The sequence below is a fragment of the Urocitellus parryii genome, chromosome 6 (assembly GCF_045843805.1).
Source record: "Urocitellus parryii isolate mUroPar1 chromosome 6, mUroPar1.hap1, whole genome shotgun sequence".
NCBI lineage: Eukaryota > Metazoa > Chordata > Mammalia > Rodentia > Sciuridae > Urocitellus > Urocitellus parryii.
The window spans coordinates 44742897-44764966 of NC_135536.1; the positions used below are offsets into that span (position 1 = coordinate 44742897).

Consider the following 22070-nt stretch of genomic DNA (forward strand, 5'->3'; position numbering starts at 1 on the left):
TTATGGACATGATAGAAAATGGATTTGAGTATAGTATTTGGTGTACTAGTACAGGTAGACAGTTTTCAGTTTTAAAAATGTTTTTTGACTGACTGTGTATAGATATGACAATAGAATTCAAAAAGTAAATAAAGCAAAGCAGTAAGATGTTGATGTTGAAGGTCAGTCTCCCCCTTAACCATGTTCTCTCAGGTACCAATTCTCCCTTGAAGCAACCACTACTCCTTATTTCTTTATATCATTTCAAAGTTATTCCAAGTATTTAAAAACAAATGCATATATGTTCTTTGTTCCTTCAGTTAACATTAGAAGTAGTGAAAACTCCGTAAACATAGAACTACTTCCTTTTGAATGGCTATACAGTATTCCCTTTTATGAATATGTCATAACTTATTTAAGCAATCTTTTATGCTGGAAATTTAGGTTGTTTTTGTAATCTTTTTTCCTATTACAAATGATGCTTTAGTGTATATGCTTTGAAATTCATCATCTTACATAGTATACATATACCCTTAGAATACTGTACATGTGAAATTTCTGGATAAAACATTATGCACGTATCCATTCATCTACTGAAGGGCATCTAGGTTGGTTCTACAGTTTAACTATTGTGAGTTGTGCTACTAAAAACATTGATGTGGCTGTGTTTCTGTAGTATGCTGTTTTTAAGTCCTTTGGCTATAGACTGAAGAGAGGGATAGCTGGGTCAAATGGTGGTTCCATTCCCAATTTTCCAAGGAATCTCCATACTGCTTTCCGGATTGGCTGCACCAATTTGCAGTCCTACCAGCAGTGTGTGAGTGTACCTTTTCCCCCACATCCTTGCCAACACTTATTGTTGTTTGTCTTCATAATAGCTGCCATTCTGACTAGAGTGAGATGAAATCTTAGAGTTGTTTTGATTTGCATTTCTCTAATTGCTAGTGATGATGAAATAAAAAAAATTAAAAAACGTGATATATATATATATATATATATATATATGAATATTACTCAGCAATAAAATAGAATAAAACCTTGGCATTTGCAGGAAAATGGAGTTAGAAAAGCTAAGTGAAGTTAACCAATCCCAAAAAACCAAATGCTGAATATTTTCTCTGATATAAGGAGGCTGATTCATAGTGGGGTAGGGAGGGGAGCATGGGAGGAATAGACAAACTCTAGATAGGGCAGAGGGGTGGGAGGGGAGGGGAGGGGGCATGGGATTAGAAATGATGTGGAATGTGATGGGCATCATTATCCAAAGTACATGTATGAAGATAGGAATTGGTGTGAATATACCTTGTATACAACCAGAGATACGAAAAATTTGTGCTCTATGTAAAATATGAATTATAATGCATTCTTCTATCATATAAATAAAAAATTAATAAAAATATTATGCACATTTAAAATTTTCATGTTTTGCTAAACTCTGTGATAGAGATTACAGGAGTTTGTACTCAGCATTGCATGAGAATGTCTGTTGCTGCACATTCTTGCTATCCGAAGTATTGGTTGAACTTAGGTACCATGATAGTTACAAATGGCATCTTATTGAATTTTAAACAGTGTGTATTTCTTATGTTTTAAATAGAGGTGAGTATCTCTTCATATTTTTTAGGAGTCACATGCATTTCCTTTTTGAAGACTATCTGCTCATTTTATGAGCCCATTTTTCTGTTTGGTCTTTGGTCTTTTGTTTCCATATTTACAGGAGCTTTTAAAATATTAATACTAATTAATCAACTGTCTATAATGTGAATAGAAATATTTTAAAAAGACATATTATAGTGGTTCTGTTCTAAAAGAACACAGGTAGCTTAACAGTTTGAGGAATCCAGGGTTAGATAGATCTAAAAAGCCAGTCTGATAAACATGTAACAGGTTTCTACCCTTGGCAAAAGCACACTTGTATTCCAGTCCTAGAAAGAGCAGGAGAGTTTTCTTACTTCCGTGTGGAAGAAACAAGCTTACGATCAGGGTGGCCATACTTGAATGAGTAGATTAAAGAATGATTGAGCCATAGGAAATGTGGACAGCATGTGAGCCAATGTTAGGTGAGGAAAGTGAGAATAGGGAAACATGGACAAATTAGAGAAGGGGACAAATCAGACAAGTCAACAGCTCTCTTTTTGAGGCCACTCTTATCTGATGAGAAATATCATGACCAACATGTATTCCATTTGCCCTTGTCTCCTCCAAAGCTGCTAAGGCCCACTGCCCTGCATTGGACATTAGTTTGGGTAAGATTTGTATGTAGATAAGAATATAGTCGTCGCTGAGAGCTGCAGTGGATGTGGAGTGGGACCGAGGCTCAAGAGCAGTTCTAGGGAGTGAGTGTGTGAAACCAGGTGGTGTGAACATTACCAATAGTATTTTCATGGAAAAGAAGGGGCAGATGTCCTTAGAGTACAGTGAGTACAAAGGGGCATGTGTTTAAGGTGGAGAAAACTTTTTCTTTCATAAAACTACTGCAATTATTTGATTCCAGTTAAAGAAAAACATTACATTTTACTCACTAAAAACACACAAAAAATAAAACCATATAAAAGAGCATAAAATTAGAAGTAAAAAGCTTTACCCTCCCCTGGGTAGCGAATGTAAACAATTTTGAACCTTTTTATGTAAAAGCATACATTTCAAGGATTTTAAAATTTATTTTAGATGTACTATTCAACAGTTTGCTTTCTGAACCTAAGAATATCTCAAATATCCTTTCATAAGAATATGATGATCTGTATGTTTTAGAAGTTCTTTAGTATTTTATTGTGTTGTTATTAATTCTTAATCGTTGTGTTAATTAACTTATTGTGTTATTACACAATAAGTTACATCCTACAATGATGGGAATTTAAGCTTCCTACTTATTTATGTCTTTGCAAGTAATACTCTGTGAACATCCATATTATTTTTATTATTTTTACACCATTTGAGAGTCTGCTCTTGATCCTGTTAGTGTCTGTCTATAGCAACAACTCAGGGACTCCATGCAATGAGAGTCTGTCACACTCTGTAGACAACTATTACTCCATGTCCTTAAAAGTGAGTAGGATCCACATTTGTATGTGGATGTGTTTTGGTCCATGTTTACAGGGCTGGACTTGTAAAAGCACACCTCTCTGAACTTTTTTGTTCATTTTAGGATTAATACCTGCAATTTGAGTTGGTTGCCACAGGGTGGCAGAGCAGCACAAAAATCCATTATTATTGTATCCATGAAGCATTTGACAATTTTTCCTTATTGTGTCATTACCCTGAGTATTTATTTTAAAAAAAAAAGCTTGGCTAACAAAATTCTCAGTAGAAATATTTGTACACATTTGTCATCCAATATAGATATTTATATTACATTTATGATTAAATAATTTTCATGTGTATCATTAACAAAAAAAAAATACTTCTCACAGAGTTTTTAGCCATATAAGAAAACTTTCAAAAATACTTGAGGCTGTTTTCTTTTGTGTATCCTTCTGTCTTCACCTTTGCTCCATGTTTCATTGCTTGAAGTTAAGAGATGATACAGTTTTCTTTTTTCCACTTCCTGGTGCCCACCTCTCCCACCTCCCTTTCCCTGATGAGATGATAGACAAGCATGGCCTAAGCAAGTTGAGCTTCGCAAGAACAGCGGTAGCCATATGCATGGTGCTACTTGGCTACTGTAAGGCAGTCAGACTTCAAAAGCCAGAGTTGTATGGCCAACCTGCCTTCCACCTCCCTCAGCCTCCATGAGCAGGCTGGTGCCATCACAGGACCTTTAAAGTTCCATTTGCCAGGCAGGGGATATAGCTCAGTTGGTAGAGTGCTTGCCTCACATGCACAAGGCCCTGGGTTCAATCCCTAGCACCACAGAAAAAAAGTTGGTGAAGTTCTATTTGCCTGTCCTCCTTGATTCCCATGAGTTTAAGGTGAGTGAGAGTTTTGTAGGGAACAACAATATTACTTTTCTTTAGGGAATTTGAAATGCTGAACCCACAGCCTTGAGTTATTAGCTTTGGTGGATAGAGATAGAAGGGTCTGTCAGGAATTTATAGCATGCATGCATTTTGAGACTGATGTGTTGGGAGAAGTGGGGAGTAGGTGTGGTAGGAGGCTCTTTTTGGACATGTGAAAGTCCTGGACCACATACCTTTGCTCATATAATCAATTCTGTACATCTAGGAGACAAATAGTATTATTTTCCCATTTCTTTTAAAAAGGATCCCTGCACTGCTTAAAGCACCTCAGAAATATATTTTCTACCTAAGTTTAAGGACTGTTGGGCCATAACATCCGCAGTTTTAATTGTTTGAAAATTATTGGTGCCCAAACAGTTTACTGATATATAGCTTTATGTTTTTTTAAAGGAATTAATGACTTTGTTTTGCACTGGGGATTAAACCCAGGGGCACTTTACTGCTGAGATACATCCTCAGACCTTTTTATTTTTTATTTTGAGACAGGATCTCACTAAGCTGTTGAGGTTCTCACTGAGTTGTTGAGGGTGGCCTCAAATTTGAAATCCTCTTGCCTCAGCCTCCTGAGTTCCTGGAGTGATGACTTTTTAACTAGATGCCAGAGAAATACTATATTTATTAAACACTTCCTAATTAGGGCAATGGTATATTAAGCCTTGAAGAAAAAGTTTGTAGATGAGCCTTGTATTAGGTGTTCGTGCACAGGCCAGAGAATGTTGTGTCTGGACAAGAAAGTCACATGAGCTAGGTACAGTCACCTTCTATCTTTCATCCTGTGTACCCCATGCTCAGATCCTGGTTATCCACTGTGTTACCTGGAATTTTAAAATCTTAAAATAATTTACCTGGTAAATAAGTAGAAATCTCAGATCTTTACATTAGCCAGAAAAAATGCCTGTCATATTTACTTAAGGTTGTTGTGAAGATCAAATGAACATGTTGAATGTGAAGATGCTTTTTACTTTTATTTTTTCACTTTAGGAAGTTGTATACTCTTCCTTGGATACCTGAGAATATATGAGAAGCTCAGGTATTTTTAGAGAAGTTGAAATCCTCCCCTCCTCCCCACTCACCCCTCAACTGTTCTCTTGTAGCTGTCATGACTTGAGGGACAGCTTATGTGTCTTTGGTTCTCCTCTGACACCCAGACTTGCTCATACACAGTAGATACTAAAAAAAAATGCTAAAATGAATGAATGAACACTTGTAAAAGCAACATTATAACCACAACAGCAGCAAATTCTAACTAATGTTATAAACCATAAAATGATAACCAAGTATATCTGTAAGTTATTTTCTCTAACATTTACAAACTAAAGTGATTTGATCACTGGGCTTTCTGGATACTGTCTGGTAGCTGTGACAAGAAAAATACCTATAAAAGGGGTTCAAGAGGGAGGGAAGAAGGGAGGGCATGGAAAAATAGTGGGAAATGAAATCTTCCATATTATGCTGGGTCCATGTATGAATATACTACAATGAATCACACATATAATTCAATAATAATAATAATAATAGGAGGGAGATCAGTAGAGCAGAGCAGGTGGATGGGGGAAGGAAGAGGGGAGGGGAGGGGAAGTACTGGGGAATAAGTCTGATCAAATTATGTTATGTATATGTATGAATATGGCATAAGGAATACCACTTATATATAATTATAATGCACTGATAAATAAAAAAGAAAAACACCTATAGAGAAAAAATGGAATTTTTTTCTTCAATTTTTTGCGATGTAATCAATCCTCTTTAATTAATAAAAAAACAATACACACACAACATTAATACAGATATTACAAGGGTTAATACAATTCCACAGGTTAATGTTTCAAAATATGAAGACTATATGACTAGACAGGATGTTAATGACTTGACATTACAAAATTTATTAAATTTATTTTTAAAGTGGTTTGGTTCTCCCTCTCAGATGCATGAAGCTTGTGGGAGTTGGAATAGATCTGCCCCAGGCTGCCAAACAAAATTTTAATAGAACTAGAGTCCTTCAGGGATTGTCCTAAATCCGCATAATATTCTTAAGTCCTGGTGTTTGCACTGGGACCTGTATATTAGCAGATGTACATGTGAATAATATACTTATATCCATCCATCACCCTGGTGACTCCACATCTGTAGGGGCTGCTGCACATCAATTATTCCACCTCAGGGGGTAGAGAGATATTTGGGCCAGCATTGACCTCCTTTTCAATCAAGGCCTCTAAGCAATATGTTCTGGAAGTCAAATGGTCCCTTTAGACAGAACCTCTGTTTGCGAATTCATTTGGCCTAATGTGGCCATGCTGAGAAGTCAATGTGATTACCTGTGTCAGGTGTGGAGGCGGCATCCAGAGAAGCAGATGAAAATTCCATCACTCAGAGCCACCATCAGCATTCAGTATCTCTCTCATCTATCTAAATCTTGCATAAGATATTAGCCAGTCTATCAGAAAAGAATGTCAGCCTCAGTAAGATGCATCTACTTTTCACACATAAAATCAACTATTTGAAATAAATTACAAGTTGCTCAAAGAGCTAAATTCACTTCAAATGCCTGGAATAATTTTTATTATCTGAGATTTCAGGAGGAAAGAATTATTTCCCAGAAATAATGAGTAGTTTTGTTTTTTATATCTTTGTGTCTTTGTTTTAAAGAAAAACAGAGATTTTATGATGTGTATCTTTTTAATCAAAAATTTGGAACTTCTTTTTCAAACATACAGAGTTCTTTGATTTTTTTAAGCTTCTAAGATTGTACCTGGAGGTGTGTTACAGATTGTCATAACTGATAAATCAATGACAAATGTAGCCACTTCACTTCATTGGGAAAATACACAATTGTGGCAGTGGCTGACCATTTATTTAATTATGTGGTAAGTACCATATGATGAGTGGGTAAAGTTAAATTGATGATTTGGGCTATCTCAGCCAGGGTATAGTTTACATGGCAATTAACGCTGGGATCATCTAAGTGTAATTGGCAAGTAATTTTGTAAGCGAAGGAACATGACAGCTCATTTACATGGTGTTCAATGAGTAAAATTTGGGGACATTTATCAACCACTTCTAAGTGAAGAATGATTGCACCAATATCTCCCAAAATGCTGTAGGCTGTTTGAAAATTATGTGGAACGTTTTGGTACAAATCTACATGTATTAACTCCCCTGCCTATTTGTTAGCTGTATGCTATGTGTCAGGCACTGTCCTCAGCACTGAGGATACCTACCAAAAGTGAGTGAAAACAAAGTTCTATTTTCAAGAAACTCAAATGTGGGAAGTAGATGTATCTATCAATAACTTGAATACAACATAGTACTTGGAGGTTTGAGCTCTACATAGGTACTATGGATGTCACAGGAAGGGAAGTTGGTAGAGTAAAAGACTGTCAGGGAAAACTTCCTAAAGGGTGACATCTGAGATGAGTTTTAAAAGACATGAAGGACAGGGAAGGGTTTGCCAGACAGAAGTGTAGCATGAAAAGAATCTTGGAGGAACAACTCAGCTTGTGTGAGATGGAAACTTCAAGCAGTTTAGGAACATTGCAAGGCAGGTTGGGTGTGCAGAACTGACCTGGTGAGGAACCTCAAGGGCCCTTTGATGATGCTAGGGGCCTGGACTTTGTTCCAGAGCCTTGGAAAATCACTGGAGAGTCTTAAGAGGGGAGTCTTTGTCAGATTTGTTTGGCAGACAGATCATTTTGTGAATAAGAACAATTATTGTGCTTCTACAATGTGTCAGGCTCTGTTCTACACATATCAGTGCATTTTCATCAACCCCATGAAGGAGGTAACAATTTCTCCTCTTCATGGATAGAAAAATATAATTATATATAGGTTGCCCAGAGTTACATGGTGATGATGGAAGAGCCAGGATTTGAATCCAGCCTGTCTAACTCCAGAGTCCTTGCTTGTCACCTGCACACAACTCATTTCAAAACTCCCTGACACAACTGACTACAATTCCATTTCTTTGACCCCTCCCCCACTTACTCACTGGACTGTGAACTCCGCGAGGGCAGGGACCACGTTTATCTTGTCCACAGTCATAGCCTTCAAGCTTTCTACAGTGTCTGGATCTCCATAGGCATGCAAAAAATAAGGAATGAGTGTAGTTTTGAGGGGACCATCAATGGGGCTGTCATAGTCCCCCTGATAAGGAATGTTGATGAGTCTAAGGCACTGTTGGTCAATATGGAGAAGTTAGGATGGAGAAACAAATTGGCTGGGCTTGGTGATTGATTGGACATGCAGATCTTGTTGGCATATTCTCTCAGTGCTTTTGATTTCCAGTTCCTATACTGGAGAGATGATTTGGCAATAGAATCTGAAGAAGAAGGAAACTCATGCTGCACTTCACAGAGATTTTAAAATCCTGAGAAGAAGTGCTGTAGATCCACAATGAAAAGTTAGAAGATACTTCCCTGGAGATGGTTAAAAATAGAAGGGGACACATCTGCCTGGGATGGTTGAGGGATGGAGCTGCCCTGGGGTAGATGAGTGGTTAGATGGCCTTTGTAATTCTTCCCTCTTTGAAAATTCTCTGGTTTAAAATAAATAAAAATTCTCTCAAGTTGCCTATCTTAAACTACCTAGATTTAAGAAGATAAAAATCAAAACATCCAAGTACTGGAAAATATTGAGTCCAAATGCCTGGATTATAGATAAGTAGCCCAGAGGGTTAAATGACTTGTCCAAGGACACACTTTAGAGGGAAAGGAAGACCCAGATCATTGGCTTCTCAGCCTGGGCATGTGCTTCCTCATGTCTCAGATAATGGCATTTATGTTTGGGGTGTCTCCTGTGAGCAGGCCTGTGTTGGATGGAAAAGAAAGCAAATGAGACCTGGTATTTGTCCTTGGGCACTTTAGAGGGCCTCAAAAATACAGGACATAAAGTATCAACTACTACCTAGAACATTTGAAAAACAGGGAAAATGAATTAATTTTTATAATGAGTTTTTTAAGCCTTATTCATTGCCATGCACTGTTTCAATACTTCACATTCATTATCTCTAATTCTCACAATAACTAGAAGTCAGTAATGTGTCCATTTCATATTTCAGAAAAGTAAAGCACTTAGATCTGGCTCTGTAAGATCAGATCATGATAACTCTAAGTCTGCTCTTGAACAAAGGATGTCAAGATTCTATATGTTTATGTATCTTTTTCCATGAACTGAGATTACTTAGATAGCTAGAATTGTTGATACTTTTTTTTTTATATTGGGGAGATTAAACGCGGGGATGTTTTATCACTAAGCTACATCTATTTTTCATTTAGAGACATGATCTTACTGAGTTGCTGAGGCTGACCTGGAACTTGCAGTCCTTCTGCCTTCTCCTATGGCTGGGATTAGAGACATGCACTATAGCATCCGGCTGTTAATATAGTCTTGAATTTTCATTTTTTGCTTGTAGCATGTTCTACACATTTGCCATTCTTCCCATTCTTCATTTTAATGGCTATATAATGTTGTGTTAAGTTTTCAGAAGGTTCTTAAATAAGTATTTACTCACAGAAATTGTCCAGTTATTGGTATACATGGCATTTTGCAGGTGTATTTTATGTTTTGAGGACCAGGACAGCTGATCATTTTCCATGGATGGCATTATGGGGTGGAGAAGAAAAACTGTCAGCCTCTGCATCATGATCATGGCTCCTTTCCTACCAGGAGCCTATCTGAAAATGTAGAGTTGTGCTGGGCACAGCTCAAAGTAGAGCAGGGCAGAGATGGCCTGAGGAAGGTAGCAGGTGGCTTTTCAAGCCTTGCCTTTTCTGACTGGACATACATTCTTCCCCCTGCCCTTGTAAAAAAGACATGTTTTCATTTTCTTAGGGTAGCGAAAATCTTTTGTGTGAAGAAAAAGTGTCATCAAGTGTCTTATTCATCAGCATATATACCATCTCTTTAAAATGACAGTGGGAGTAAAAGTTCATCAGTTCAATATGTCTTTCACATTTGGAGACTCCTGACTAATAACCTCTGGTATTTATCATCAGAACAGCCAAAGAACTAAATTCTGGCACACACTGTTCTCACGCACTGAGTAAAACTTAAAAAGACAGAAGATTTTCTTCATTTTTTCATTCTTCCATTCATTTAAAAAAGGCATATCTTTTTTTAATTATAAAAATGATCATGCAGATACATCTGGCCTGTATTATCACAGCAGCCTCCTAAATGGCCTTCTTGTCTTCAGTTTACCTTTTTAAAATCAAGTCTCTATGCAACAGCCAGAAAGATCTTTTTGGATCATAGATCTGCATTGGTCACTCTCTCACGTCACTGCCATATTTTTCCATGGTTCTAGAAGGCAAGTCCTTTGTAGCTACAGCTGCTGTCTCTCCTGCCTCCCTGCTTCCCTACTTCATGCTATACCAAAGGGTGTCCCCAGATCTAGGTACAAATCAGTTTATTCTTTACAAGCTCCTGCCAAGCTCTGCTAAATCTGGACCCCAGCATGGACCCCTATGACACCTATCACTTATCACTCTCATATGGAATGCAGTCCACAGTCTTGTTTTTGCTTGACTGGCATAATCCTTAAATTAAAAACAAACACACACACTCAAATCTCATCCAACAAGGCACATTATTGTTCAGTTTGCTTAAGACTCCATCAGTCTATATTATACACCAAATCCTAATTACACATTTATTCTGCGCTGGGTTGTATAAAAGATACTTGTGCTAATCTCTTCCCCACTAGACTAGACTGTAAGCTGCTTGAAGACCAGGATTACCAACTTTATTATCTTTATTACTGCTAACTTTTATATCTGTAGACCTGACAGAGGCTGCTCAATAATTATTTATTGTATGAATATCTGCCTTAAAAATATAAAATCAGGTCAGGAAAGACTCAGTCTGTCTCCCTGTCTTCTCTGTTCACAATCATTACAAGACTTGTAGAACTCTGGATCTGGCAGATATTAACAGTATTCCATAGGGGAATTGAAAGTCTGTGTTTATGATGTGATGTTGCGAAGATGGGACCACTTAGATAGGACGTTTAAACCTTTGTGATTATTCCTACCATTTCCAGAAAATCCATGTCTATTCTTATGATTCTTCATAAGTAACCATTCTTTGTGTTTTGTTATTGTTTCATTTCCATTAAGGTATACATACCCTTAGTTTTAATTCATGTCTGTGTGACCATCACATTCCCATCAAACAGTGCCATTCAGAAATATGAACGTAAGCTCTGTGCTGTGGAACATGCCTGTAATCTCAGCGGTTTGGGAGGCTGAGGCAGGAGGATTCTGAGTTCAAAACCAGCCTCAGCAAATTAGCGAGGCCCTACACAACTCAGCAAGACCCTGTGTCTAATAAAATACAAAAATAGAGCTGGGGATGTGGCTCAGTGGTTCAGTACTCCTGAGTTTAATCCCTGGTTACAAAAAAGAAAAAAAAATGCATGTAATAGGATTAGATGTGTTATTTCATCTGCTTTGTAGGAGACCCTACAAAGTATAATCAGTGGGCATACCTGAATGTGGCTCCTGCCAAGAAGTAGTACATCCAAGATCTATATAAGCTGGTCATGCCAGAAATTATAGTAATGTAAATGCCCATTGGTTAACCTCCGATGTATCATCTTTTGGATAATCTAATATTTGTTTCTGTCATTGAATTTTTCTAGTTTTCTAGTTTTTCTCTTCTAGTCATTCAGTTACATGCTGCTTTAAAGACACTGAAAAAGATTTGGTATCCCCTAGGACCCAGATTACTCATATTTATGGAATTTCATATAATCAGTGACATAGGACCATGGTACCTGCCTGTGGCAATGTTCTTACCGTAAATCAAGTCTCCAGAGAATGCCCCACATTTTCAGGGAGTGGTATAGATGTTGCAGAAAGAATATACACCATATGTCGTTTCTGAGGAAATGTGTTAGTAACCCAAGAATGGAAATGTGTCCAAATATCAAATTTAGGAAAAGAAAGCATGTTTAGCTCCGCTTCCTTCTCTAAGGAAGAGGTAGGGGCAAAATATGAGAGCTTATTACAGAATCCTTTAGCAGCCAGAAATTTCATTGACAATTTTGTTAATGTATCTACTTGGCTGCTTTCTCAGAGGCCTATTGTGAATTCCTTAGTTTATATTAATAGTTAATGGGTGCACCTGAAAAATCAAGCAATATTGTACCATTTGGGTAATAGTTATGTTAGATGGTTTTTTATACCGCGTCAAGCTTATCAGACTCTCTTTTTCCTAATAATATCTCATATTTTCCAATTTCCTAATCAAATGCTTCCACATCATCTTGAAACACAGCCAGATCCAGCTGTGTCTGTTCTATACTTTGGGCTTCAATTATATCGAATTATCCAGTCTGCTTAGAGGTCCTAAGGTTCTCTTTTGCTCTATGACATAGGCTTGACATACCCCTTCAAAAGCTCATGCTCACCAGTCATTCAACACAAATCTGTTGTAAGTAAACAGTGAATTATAGAGAGCATTAAGCCAACTTTACAGTTATGAAGAAATTTCTAGAATAGGTTCCCCCCCCTAAACTCTGGTGCTTTTCAGTTGATCTTAGGTATTTCTATTTTCCCTGTTCCTTCTTTCTGCAACATACACATTATTTATTCTTCATGGCATTGCTATAGCATTGATGATTTTCATGGCAGTGGCAAGAAGTAATACAGCCATGTTTTGACTATATAATAATAAATATTTAATTTTTCACAGATATAATATTATTTACATTGACCAGAAACACTAGGCTTCCTATACATTGACTTATTTTATTTTATTCATTCAAATGCTGGCCGCTGAAAGACCAATACAAGGAATGGTGAATACCCTTTTGGTAAAGTTAATATTGTTACTTTTTGTCATATTTGGCTGATATATCACTGTATCTTACAACAGAAAGTCAGATGAAAGTTGATTCTTAATTTTTGAATTTTTTTAGTCAAAATTCTTATTTTTATACTTCAAGGCCTGATCTGCACGTCTCTATCCTTCATTTCCAGGTTCTTTTGATCATTCTTTCTGTCTTCTGCACTTTTTTTAAAAAATAATTTTTTAGCTGTAAATGGACACAATGTATCTATCTATCTATCTATCTATCTATCTATCTATCTATCTATCTATCTATTTATATGTGGTGCTAAGGATCGAACCCATGGCCTCATACATGCAAGGCAAGCACTCGCACTCTACCACTGAGCCACAACCCTAGCCCCTCTTCTGCACTTTTTAAAAATACCCTTTTCACCAAGTTGACTCAGGCTGCACTTTGTTCTCCTAGCAACACGTGCTGTGGCCCTTTGATGCCTGAGGTCATGCTTTATATTACTCATATCTCTATTGCCTGGCCTAGTGTCCATAGCACAGTGGTGGTTTCTAAGTGATGACTGGATAAATACCTAATTTCACAACTTATGGTTGTTTATCTCTTTAATCTGAAACATATTCCAACCTGGACTGGATCATTTTGAACTTCTGTCAAATATTCTTTATACCAATTACAATGCAGTATATACACTGTTATCCAATGAATGTTTGTGAGAACTAAACAGTTGTATATTTTGGAGCCCTCTCATGAAGAAGCCAAAATTTGGCACACAGTTATTTCAAATCTATGCTTGTTCCAATTAGTCAAGTCAAGGAATGAATTTTCACCCTGAAGACTAATCATTGATTCAACAAATTGGTTACTGTGATTATATTCTCTTGAACTTCCTGTGGCTGAAATGTTTTATGACCATTCCAGAGGTAGAGAAATATTTGGCAATCCATTTGTGTTTCTTAAAATATTTTATTTATTATTTTTTTGTAGTGCTGGGGATCGAACCCAGGGCTTCAAATATGCTGGACAAGCACTGTACCACTGAGCTACATCCCCAGCCCTTAATATTTAAGTATAAACCTTCCTCTTTAGAGAGTATTATTGATCAAGTTCAACAGATGTTTACTATGCTTGCAAACAACTATCGAACACCTTGTATGTGATAGGAATAGAGATATATGTGAAAGTGGCAATTTTCATGTTACTTATAATTTGGTAGACAAAGATAGAAATAAACCCATATACTGTATGATAAATTCTACAATAGAAGCAGGTATCAGGAGCAGATAAAAAAGGAATAATTAACTCTGCCGAGGCATTAAGGAAGCCTTCCTGCAAGAAATTACTCTTGAGAGCAGTTTCTGTCTTTTAGATGACTGTAATGAAGGGAAAATGCCCCTGATGTGCTTAATATATTTATATATAAAGCAGAGTCTTATTGTAAAGAATAAACTTTTAAAAAGCAAAGATTTGAAAAGCATTTGACTCCTCAGTTTTGCACCTAAATTCACCTCCATGTTCTGTGGTTTTGAAATATCTGAGGAACAGCTGAATCAAACCCTACTGTATTAATGAATTTATATATGCGCACATGTCTAATATATTTCCTGCTGCCAATTTTTATGGTTTCATAAATAGGTCTATCACCAACATTTCTTTAAAAAATGAAGAAAAGAGCTCATATATGTGAGTAGAAATTCAGTGTATTTTATAGAACACTGCTACTTCTTGATATAGCCTACGGGATGTGACTTTTCATAAAAGCCTAATGAATTTCTAGATTTGTCAGCTGTTTCCAAACAGATGCACTCTGCTAATCTAATGGAAACATTTTGAGCCCAGATCCCAAATATCAATAGCTTTTAGTATTGCAAATTAGTTTGTCTATTGGGTAAATTGGGCTGTGTGGTTCTTGATAAAAAGAAGCAAGTAATTTTGTATGGATGTTTTATGTGCAACTGTCTTTCCAGTGTTTGATGCTCATATTTTTCTTTGCAGAGTTTCAAGTTGAATGTAGACAGCCATTGTGCTCTCAAGGAAGCTGTGGAGGAGGAAGGACACCAACTTCTTGAGCTTATTGCATCCCACAAAGCAGGTAAATCCTCCTGAAATATTGCAAGTCTTTATGTCTCCAGACTATTAAGAATGAAGAAGCATTGCTGTAAATTACTGCATATATTCACTTCCTTATGTATTATTAATATTTACATTATCAGATTGACCTTCAAGATTTATAAATGTTTCATATACTGCATACAATGCTGTGATACTTATAAGATGAAATACTGCCTCCAAATGGTCTGTTCATTTTATTTTGGGCTTGCTGTTCGCCTGAGCTTCATTTGAAATCACATTCTTGAAAACTTCACATTGACATGCTTTTTGATGTAGGTGCTCTGGAAATAACATTAAGATAATGAATGAGAATTGTACATATAGTTACAATGCATATGCGTTACGGTGCTTATAGATATCATTACAGATATAAGGCAGGCAGTCTAGACGTATCTGATTATTTCCCAGCCAATTCACACATATGAACATTTTGTGTTCTTTGCTGGTCTTTGCATTAGCAGGATTTTGGGCCTTCAACCAATTCTTAGCCCAGTATTAATGTATTTAAGAGGAACAGATTACAAATAAAAAATCATTTTGTCATCATTTGCTATACTTATCCTGGTAGCAGAAGATCATAAGACAGGATGAGTTACAGTTTGGCTCTTTGAGCTTACTACAGCTAAGTAGGAAAAGCACAGCATTAATCGGATGTGTTAAAGACTGCTGTGTTACTTCTGGCCCATTTACTGTATTTCTCATTGAATTAACTTTACCTATTTCAATACATCTTTCTGATCATTATAATGCCCCTACACAGATACACAGGCCCTTTCATTTGAATGAGAAACTATAGTGTTAATAATCTTTATGCATTGTGATTTTTGTTCCACATGCCTTTTTTTTTCAGTCAATAGCTGAATCTAAGTCTGTTTCCAAAGCATGTGGTTATTCTATTTTTTATCCTTATATATTGTTTCAAAAATTGCCACTCTCTTTTCTGAGAGACAAGTGCTAATGTGGCAGGTGATGGCAAGGTCATTTAAAAACATGTATAGCATTTGAAATAGCCACCTAATTTACTACAAAAAAAAATAATGGGTAAAGATTTAATCAGATTCCCAACATGTGCTTTCCTCTTTTTGGAGAAGGACTGAAGGACATGCTGCGGATGATTGCAAGTCAATGGAAGGAGTTGCAGAGGCAAATCAAACGGCAACACAGCTGGATTCTCAGAGCTCTGGATACCATCAAAGCAGAGATACTGGCTACTGATGTGTCTGTGGAGGATGAGGAAGGGACTGGAAGCCCCAAGGTAAGTGGCTTGAAGTTTGCCTTATTTCCTCTCATTTCTGTCTTCTTTTGAACTATGCACCACTGAAGTTTTCTTTCCACCCCTAAGGCTTTTCGTGTCTAGTGGGTAAACTTTATATATCTATCTCTCTATATATAAACAAAACGAAGTGGCTTGGTTTAAAACAATGAAAAACAGGAGGGGGAAAAGCCTACAACTTTCAAGTTTTACAGGAAGAGGTCTTTTTGTAAAAAGTGGCAGGTTAGGAGGGGGACAGTACTTTAGGGGTGGGAGAAAAGGGGACATAAAACATTTAGTAAACAAAACATAAAGCATCTTTAACATGAATAATCAGAATGGTTTTAAATTGTTTTGTTGCAACTATAAATCACTATAATCAGTGCAATCACTCAGCTCTGACATCCATTAGCCGCTTGGTTACAGCAAATTAACAAAGAAGAGAGAAAGTGATTCATTATCTCATTCCTGTTAATGACTATCAGATGCATTGCCTAATTAGGGGATGGTCATTGTAGTGGGAAGAAGGTCATATGCTTTGCTACAAATCTTTTTGCTCTGAGTGTAAGTTCTCTATAATGGTGCATGCACCGAATACAACAAGTATTTTAAAAATGAGTATTGACATGTTTTGGTTATCCATTTTATATTTACAAAATAACCCATGCAGTGTATGCAACTGAACTTTAAATGAGACACCTTTTAGTACAGAGTGCTACTGTTCTAATGATATCTTTGGACTCACAATGTGGAAAATAATTTTATTCATTTGATATTTTTCTATAGTTTTGCCTTACTTTTGTTATATGTGTTTCCTAAGAGACTTCACATTGAAACATATCATAACAAGGGGGAAACAGATTTAAGAGTTCCTGGTTTCTTTTCCTGGCATGGACAAAGCAAGTAAATGATTGTCAAATCACAGTTCTTCAGTATCCATGTGGATTGGCATTGTGCTAAATGTATACAGACCAAGTTAAACAAGCACTTTGCCCTGTTAGACTCAAATTCTTAAATGCAGACAGAGGAAAAACCAAAATCAGCCCTGCAATGCTGAGACCCATGCAGCCAGTGAAAAGCTCAGGCGATTTACAGCTTTGGAACCTCAAACCACAACCTTTAGCTTATTTGTTGGAAACAGAGGATGGAATGATGAGCTCAGTTTTACTTTAAGAAGGCTCCATGGAGGAGGTCACATTTCAGGAAATACTTGAAGGAAGGAAGAGAGGTGGCTTGGCACATGAGCACATACTTTAGGAAGTGATGTGATGAAAGGATCAAAGCTGCAACTAATAACGTGGAATGGAGAGTGTATTCAGCAAACTTGGAGTTATTTTAAGGAGCAGGCTACAGGGAGAAATTGTGCAAAGCTTTGGCTTTGTGGGGATGGCAATGGGAAGAAGGAAGATGAAAAAGGATACAACTGAAAACTCAGTTGTGTTTTATTTATTTAACAGAAAGGATACTGAGTACTTATTCTTTAAGGGCTGTCCTATGTTAGGTACATTCTGTGTGCAAGACAATATTTTATATTCTATATTCTCTTATTTCATCATCTCAACAGAATTATATAACACAGTTCTACTATAATCCCCAGGGGAGAAAATGGAGGTACAAAGAGGTTAAGCAATTTGCTAGAGGACTTATAGCTACTAAATAGCAAGACTAGGATTTGAATCTGTACCTTTTAGTCCTAGAGTCCTTTTAGTCCTAGTTTGTTAGCACCTAGCACATTTCCTTTCACTGGTATTGCTCAAGGCCAACTGTGATGCCAGGCATTAGGGATGACTCAGGGCCTAACTCATGGAACTTACGGTGAAGTTGGAGAGACAGACTCTAGTGTCATAATACATGCTTTGATAAGAGATTGGGGTGGGAGAAGTGATTTAGATCAGGGCATCAGAGAGGGCTTCTCTGAGGAAGTGACATCTGTGTGTTTACAGAAGGAGGAGTTAGGGGAAGCTGGGTGTTTTGTTATCAGGAAAGAGGAGGGTTTTGAAGAAATCAAGGAAATGACACCCAGTTGAGGTGTATAAAAACCTGTTCCTGGATGTAGTGACCAATGGAGTGGGGCGAGTGAGAGCAGGGTGATGGATATGCCAACCTGGAACTCCTGAGATGGCAAAATCACCTAAATTCATAAAAGCACTTTTTGACAATAGAGAACCCCAATCAACAGAGTCAGTTTGAAATAGACAGTTCTAAATCAACTCATTTTATAGGGAGGTATTGAGAATGAAGAATATAACCTAGAGAAAAGTATTTTCACAATAGAGATGATGTTAGCATTTCTCAAAAAGAGTGACTGCTTGGCCACACCCCTCCTCAGACCAAATCAGACCCTCCTAGAGGGGCCCATGAATTGCATTTCAACAAGCTCCCAGAAAACCACTGAAATAGGCTGTAAGAAGACCATTTTCCTACAGAACTACACACAACATGAAAAAGAAAGAAGGTTTGTTGCATTGTTACTTATAATTATGAACAGTTTAGTATCAGCTGAAATTTTTTCAAAACTGGGAATGTTTAATTTATACTATATATTGTTCTAATGAAAGATTTACATAGTTATTAAAAATGTTTTAGAAGAAATTTTTAAAAATTGGAAGATAGTACCTGGTGTGGTGACACATGCCTGTAATACCAACAGCTTGGGAGGCTGAGGCAGGAGGATCACAAGTTCAAAGCCAGTCTCAGCAACTTAGTGAGACCTTGTCTCAAAATAAAAAATAAAAAGGGCAGCGGTTGAGTGCCCCTGAGTTCAATACCTGGCACACAAAAATAAATAAATAAATAAATAGATCATAAGAGACTTATAATATGCAGTTACATATTTTAAAATATATTTTTAAAATATCTTTCAATTTTCCAAATCTCTACACTTGGCAAGAATTATTGTAAACCAGAAAAAATGAATACATGTAAAATATAAATATTAATATGCTTTAAAGGGTAAATAGGTGACACTAAACTCAGGAGACTTATTAAGATATGAACTCAAATATAAGGAGGGAAAATAAATACATCTGGTTTTTAATGATTTGGGTGCCTCACTTCTTTAAACAACAACCACAATAATATGAAATTTGTTTGAATCATTCCAAAAGTGAAAATGCCTGGAGTCATATCAGTTTACAAAGAATAACATACTTTTTTCTTATTGATAGCAGTTTTGTTCTGAAGCATTTTAATGTCACATTATCTGCACAATGTAGTGTAGCTAAAAGCAGATACAATAATAAGCTTTTCTAGGCATCTATGGATGTGGAACCTGAGAGAGGCACTGAGAGTTTTGAGACTTTGACATGCAAAAGCCAGCAGAACTCTAGGCCTTCAACCTCCCAACTACTTCTCTCTTTCCTAGTCTGGGATAACTTTTCTCTGTTTAAATAAACACATACACATTCAAGGGTGAATGTAGAATCAATTTAAGACAAAAAAATATATTTCTCAATTTAAGCTTAGGAAACTATGGAAAAATCAGAATGATCATTCTTTTGTTTAATGTTTATGAACTGCCTCTCTTAGTCTCTGGGGCAAACACAGTGATAGAGAGGCTCAAACTGTGAAGTCAAACTGCCTGGGTTCAATGACTGGCATTTACTATTTGGGTGTCCTTGGGGAAGTTACTTCTTTATGTCTCAGGTTCCTCATTTGTAAAATAGAGGTAATGATAATATTCACCTCAAAGGATTATCACTCAAATTGAAAAGAGGTAACATTCCTAATGTACTTAGAGCAGAACCTGGCATATAGTAAATCCTAAATAAGGGAAATATATTATACAAGACTTCATGTTCTCGTGATGGAGAAAGTAAGCAAATAATTATAATATATCTGGTAAAACTGGTACAAAGGGCTGTGAGTACACAGAGAAAGAAATAATTAATCTTTTCTGAGGATATTGAGGAAAGATTTGCAGAGGAGTTGATGTTCTGAAGGGTAGAAAGAGTTTTTGCTAAGGTGAAAATAATAGGCAAAAAGAAGAGCTTGTATAAAACCTGCAAGTATAAAAATATATGTTATGTTCAGAACCCAGGACTGTGTCATAGATGATTAGGCTGGCTTGCCATAGTCTGCACTGAGCCTCACAACATGACCAAAAAAAAAAAAAGATTCTTAATGATTGTTGGTTCAAACAATAATTGACACAATCCAAGCCAGAGTGAGCTTTCCATATTGAATATATAGGTATATGTACACAAACACTGTTAAAAAAGAAAATTTTCTTCCCATATCACACCAAATAGTGCAAATTTAAATAGTTTACATTGAAGTTCTTTAAGACTAAAATCAGGATTTGGCTTCTTATCCATAATATCAGTCCCCTTTCCATGATGTGACCTTGCACAGGTCATGTACAAATTGTGCCATGAAATGCATCTCTAAGTACAGCAGTTATGATCATCTATTTCATCTTAGACCTAAAAGAGGAACTGAAATTAAAACATAATAAAAATAACTCTAGAATTCATCTTAGGTTTACTTCTGAAGCTACTGGGAGCTTGAGAAGCATAATAGAAAATCTAAGGAATATATCTAGGGGGTATTTTTCTTTTTTACCTTGTTTGAGAGACTGCAGAAAAGGACTTGGTCTTAGAAATCTTGTAAAGAAGGAGGATAGGAGGAAATTCAAAGACTCTGGGAAACTTCTCCCCCAGGACTTGGCAGCATACCTTATTTGTTGTATTTCATTTTTTAAAAAAGTGTTTTCCCAGGACTGTGAGATCTTTTATACATGGAAATAGAGAACAGAATTTAACAGTTGTAGAAATAGAGCTTCGGTACTCACATCCTAAAATTGAAAATATGATTATAATTATGTATTTTATTTTAGCTAGATTGGTAAAAGTTTATCTCCTTAAACTAGGCTTTCTGTATGTTAAATCTTTTAATGGTGTATATAGCTGGAGGGATTTCAAAACACAGTGAATATCCAATGTCCTGCAAAGGCTATATTATTTTTTGACCTTTCAAGGCATGAAACAAAAATCCTGAAAAAAGCAAGCATTTACAGATTTTTCACATAACCTCCTTTAAAAACGTTCTTTTCCTGTGTCTTTACTTTTCTCCTGTAAAGCATGCATCTTTACAGATGTCTTAGAATCCAGGCCAGGATTTCCCCACATGACTTATCAAACTTTGCATCACTGAAAGCAGGCAACAATGGTTCCTTTGTCCGTTTTAAGGAAACAGATAAGTTTCCAGAACAAGGAATATTTGAAGATTTTATTATGAATTCAGAAAACTTTACAGCTACTATAAGGGTGACCTATCCTGGGTCCCAACCAGCATCTTCATTTCCTTAGTAAAAGGAGACAGAGGGTTAGCTGCTTTGAACTCTAGGATTGTGCTTATTTTATCTGTCTTCTTTGAGGCTCTTAGATTGAAGTCATCATCCTTTGGAAATGGATATCAGACTCTGAAGGTCATCAATGATATCTGTTCAACAATAGCAGGAGAGTAAGTTTACAGACACTTTTTAAGTATGTTTGCTCAGACCTACAAATGACAGTTTTAGGTATTGGGGAGAATGGGCATTTGCATGGCCTCTGACTTGGGCTTATCACTGACAACCTGACCTTTCTTGAGATGTCAAGTGAAGGGACGTCTAGCATTAACACGTATTTTTGTATGTTTGTTTACCGGGTGACTGTCTTAACCCATTTAGCATAATACATTATGCTAATATTTTATGGGTACATTTTTTTAAATGAAGGGCTATAAAAGAGCTGATTTTGAGAGCACATTTACAAGATACTTTCCCTATATTAGATGGTGCCTCACTAGTAATAGTTCAAGTGGACATTATTGTCTAGAGTAGTTTGATCCTGAGTGTTTTCAAGGCTTTGATATTTTTTTTGAGAAGGGGGAGAAGGATAAAAGAAGCCTAAAGAAGAGGCTACGTTCTTTTCTGTGCTGGCTCAGGAGCTTATATAATGGGCATAGTCTTTAATATAGGCTTTTCACA

General features: G+C 36.5%; 1 protein-coding gene across 2 annotated transcripts in view; it reads left to right on the forward strand.

Annotated features, from left to right (window-relative positions):
- Akap6 (A-kinase anchoring protein 6) overlaps nucleotides 1-22070 on the forward strand; it is a 321551-nt gene that overhangs the window by 86225 nt on the left and 213256 nt on the right. Inside the window, exons 5-6 of one of the 2 annotated variants that reach the window (XM_026413799.2) lie at nucleotides 14731-14827; nucleotides 15936-16102. In XM_026413799.2, coding sequence (XP_026269584.2) covers nucleotides 14731-14827; nucleotides 15936-16102 — 264 coding nt within the window. The remainder of the gene's footprint in view (nucleotides 1-14730; nucleotides 14828-15935; nucleotides 16103-22070) is intronic. The other variant, XM_026413806.2, reaches the window with a different exon arrangement.